This window comes from Carassius gibelio, chromosome A3, assembly GCF_023724105.1.
Source record: "Carassius gibelio isolate Cgi1373 ecotype wild population from Czech Republic chromosome A3, carGib1.2-hapl.c, whole genome shotgun sequence".
Classification (NCBI taxonomy): domain Eukaryota; kingdom Metazoa; phylum Chordata; class Actinopteri; order Cypriniformes; family Cyprinidae; genus Carassius; species Carassius gibelio.
This window is the reverse complement of record NC_068373.1, coordinates 28498210-28502301: the sequence shown is the minus strand read 5'-3', so window position 1 is coordinate 28502301 and position 4092 is coordinate 28498210. Positions and strand designations below refer to the sequence as shown.

Here is a 4092-nt window from a genome sequence, read left to right as displayed (position 1 = left end):
TATAATGTTGCTCAGATAAAAATGGCATGTGATCAAAGTCACTGGACAAGATCATAGCTAAGCTTAATATAATATAATATAATATAATATAATATAATATAATATAATATAATATAATATAATATAATATAATATAATATAATATAATATAATATAATATAATATAATATAATAATTTTATTTAAACAATATTATTGAGTTCCATCATATAGGCATATTACTTCATCAGGAAAATCCTCATTAGAACAAAAAATGGCAAAGTGCAGAGGATAATCATTTAGACATTTTATTGGGAAATATTGAATACCAAAACAAAAATATATTTTCTGAAAGTAACAGTCAAAGCAAGAACACACGTACCCTTGTGGGGCCATGCCATAGTAGGCTACTTTTTGCGATTATCTTATTCATGCAACAAAGTTTTTAAATTGTACTTCATAGAATTATTATGGTATTTCCATCAAATCTTGTAACCATGATTACACCAATGTTGTCAGATGTAGACCACACTTTGTTATACTGTTTTCTTCAGACATGACGATGATCTGCCTCAATCTAATCTAGATCAACTTATTCTAGATAACTTTTTACATTCAGTATGAACAATTGTCCCTATTATTAACTCTTTTCAGCAGAAAGTAATAGCCAATCGAATCCAGACAGCATCTGGTAGAAGCAATCCACTCAGAGACATCAAGAAACATGTGCACAAAGTCACGTGAATCATCTGATGCTACATATTGCAACAAAAGACCAATATGAACGGGCGTGAAGCAAACTATGAATGTGAACATGTTTGCAGTGATGATAGCGGCAATGTTTGTCCTTTCCATTTTATCCCTGCCTTGGACACGCTTAAGGGATCTGATCAGGATGTAGATGGTTTGTGTGGAGCAAAGTATGACGATGAGCACTGGAATAAGATACCCTAAAATCTCTAAAAGATAGAAAAATCTTGTACCAAGCTTTTCTGTTATTTTTCGTTCATAACAGGTCTGTAATTTGTCTGGGAGAAGGTTTTCATAGTTGCTAGCACAGATGACCGCTACTATCATCCAGATGAAGATGCACTTTGAAATGGCGATCATCTTACTTCTGGAGGCCAGTGCTTTGGTCAGAAACGGAAACTTGATGGCTATGAATTGGTCAAAGCTGATGGCTGTAATGGTGAAGATGCTGCTGTACATGTTGGAGTATTGGGTGCACAGCAGGAATGTACACAATACACTGGGTTTAATCATGCAAAAGGCTTCCAGTATCCTGAAAGGTAGAAAAATAATGGCAAGGAAATCGGCCACCAGTAGATTGAACATGTAGATGTGCATGTCTGTCCAGCGCTTGAGGCGGCAGAAGATACACAGAGCCGTGACGTTGAAGAAAATGCCCAATCTGAAGACAGGTGGGTAGGCCACACGTTCAAAGTAACTGAGTGATTTGTCTGTGTCGTTCATCTCTGCACTGCAGTTATATTCCATCTAGAACAGAACCAATGATATTGTACAAAGGGTTAGTGGTCATTTAAGTGAGAAAGCTGCTAGAAGAGGTTTAAGTTCTTATCATTACAAGTGAAATATGTATATGCATGAGCTCAGATGCTGCAGGGTAGCCTGTTTTTCTACACTAACTTCACTTTTTAGAGTTATTTTGGCTCGTTTTTTTATAATTAAATAGCAAAATGTGTCAGACGCAGGGGCGTAGATTACGCGGGGGACGTGTCCCCCCCACTTTTAATACCATGGAAATTCGTCCCCCGCTCTTTTTCAGTCAAATGTGTTCGCATAGAGGTTTTCAAGAGCTGGTGTGAATAAATACAGATTTAAACTCAAAGAGACAGGATAGTCTGCGCTTGACCTGATATTTTATTCGGACCCAGAAGGCGAGATGAACTTCACGTAGCGCTAAACTCTCCTGCAGTGTGTGTTTCATTCATACTCGAAGTCGGAGCGCGCTCTTGCGCAGAAAGTAATATCAGGACTCAGGAGAATATAACTCCTAATATAGGCAACAAAGTCCGGCTATCGCTGTATGAAAACAGTTGATTTCACAGAAGAGCTGAAACTTATGGAAACACAAAGACATTAATATACGATTGCGACAATAGCTATATGGTTTTTCAAGTCATCTCCAGCAGGTGATAAATGCAGTATACTAACAAAAAAGTGCTAATTGACATATATTTATTGCAGTACAGAAACTATTCTGCCTTATTATGTGATAAATAAGCGTTTGTAGTATAAAATATGAATTGTTATTGTCCAGCAGTTATAGATTTCTAAGCCAATTAAAAGCTAGAAATTAGAGAATAATTAAAGTTGCTTTTAATATCCACTACCAGTCAAGTCTCTTCTGTTCACCAAGCCTGGTTTTATTTGATCCAAAGTACAGCAAAATAGTAAACAGAAATATGTTTTCTATTTGAATATATTTCAAAATGTAATTTATTGAGATTTTAAAGCTTGCTAAATAAAAATATTAATTTCTATAATTTATTTATTTTATTCTATATATATATATATATATATATATATATATATATATATATATATATATATATATATATATTGAATGATATACTGTATAATGTTGCAAAGGCTTTTTATTTCACATAAATGCTGATCTTTGGATCCTTCTATTCATCAAAGAATGCTGGAAAAATTTTTTTACTCCTGTTTTAAATATTGATAATCAGCAAATCATTAGAATGATTTGATTTCTTAAGGATATGACACTAAAGACTGGAGTATAATGCTGCTGAAAATTTACCTTTGATCACAGGAATACATAACATTTTAAAATATATTCAAATAGAAAATAGTTATTTTGAATAGTAAAAATATTTCAAAATATTACTGCTTTTGCTGTACTTTGGATCAAATAGATGCAGGCTTGGTGAGCAGAAGAGACTTCTTTAAAAACATAAAAATCTTACTGGTCAAAAACTGTTGACTGGTAGGCTATAGATTACAGAAATGTTCTATTATAATGTTTAATATATATACACATATATATATATATATATATATATATATATATATATATATATATATATATATATATATATATATATATATATATATATATATATATATATATATATATATATATATATATATATATATATATATATATATATTTCTGTCCCCCTCACTTCTGAAAAGATGGCTACGCCCCTGGTCAGACAAATAATGCAGATTCTTTTCTCAGAATTAATTTGATCAGTGTCTTGTAGTTTTGGTAGTTTGCGCTGTCTGTGATGAAGTTATAGGTGGGTTGTGTTTCATCATGAGCAATTAATGTTTCCCAACCAGGAAGTGTGCAAATACATTTTGTTTTATCATTTAAAGAACATACTACTTTTCTGTCAGTTATTTATATTGGAAAATATACTTTGTGTAGAATACATGCCACATGGTTTTACATTTTATCTATGATATTGACACATTTTTAAATGTAGCTTAATTTATAAATAGTTTCTTGACCACTGTATGCAGACTGTAGAGCGTGTACGTGCAGATAAGCATGCTGAAACATGCAGCTTGATGTAAAAAAAAACCACACTGTGGTTTTAAAACAGTCATGTATATTTAAATACATAAATGAGGACAGGAAGTGTAGAATTTTGAGGTTATATGCAATGCTTTAAAAGGTTAGTTCACCCAATAATCAAGATTATGTCATTAATGACTCACCCTCATGTCCTTCCAAACCCGTGAGACCTCTGGTTATCTTCAGAACACAGCTTAAGATATTTTAGATTTAGTCTGAGAGCTCTCAGTCCCTCCATTGAAGCTGTTTGTACGGTTTACTGTCCATGTCCAGAAAGGTAAGAAAAACATCATCAAAGTAGTCCATGTGACATCAGAGGGTCAGTTAGAATATTTTGAAGCATCGAAAATACATTTTGGTCCAAAAATAACAAAAACTTCGACTTTATTCATCATTGTCTTCTCTTCCGTGTCTGTTGTGAGAGAGTTCAAAACAAAGCAGTTTGTGATATCTGGTTCGCGAACGAATCACTCGATGTAACCGGATCTTCTTTAACCAGTTCACCAAATCGAACTGAATCATTTTAAACGATTCGCATCTCTAATA

At 32.9% G+C, this 4092-nt stretch overlaps 1 protein-coding gene across 1 annotated transcript; it reads right to left on the bottom strand.

The window, feature by feature from the left end:
- Positions 1-449: 449 nt before the first annotated feature.
- Positions 450-1565, bottom strand: LOC127955887 (G-protein coupled receptor 55-like). Its single transcript, XM_052553499.1, has one exon. The coding sequence runs from the start codon at positions 1473-1475 to the stop codon at positions 594-596; it is 882 nt and encodes a 293-aa protein (XP_052409459.1). The 5' UTR covers positions 1476-1565; the 3' UTR covers positions 450-593.
- Positions 1566-4092: the final 2527 nt, after the last annotated feature.

What these genes read in the sequence shown, in the direction of transcription:
- LOC127955887 (XM_052553499.1), bottom strand. Translation starts at nt 1,475, where the DNA reads ATGGAATATAACTGCAGTGCAGAGATGAACGACACAGACAAATCACTC.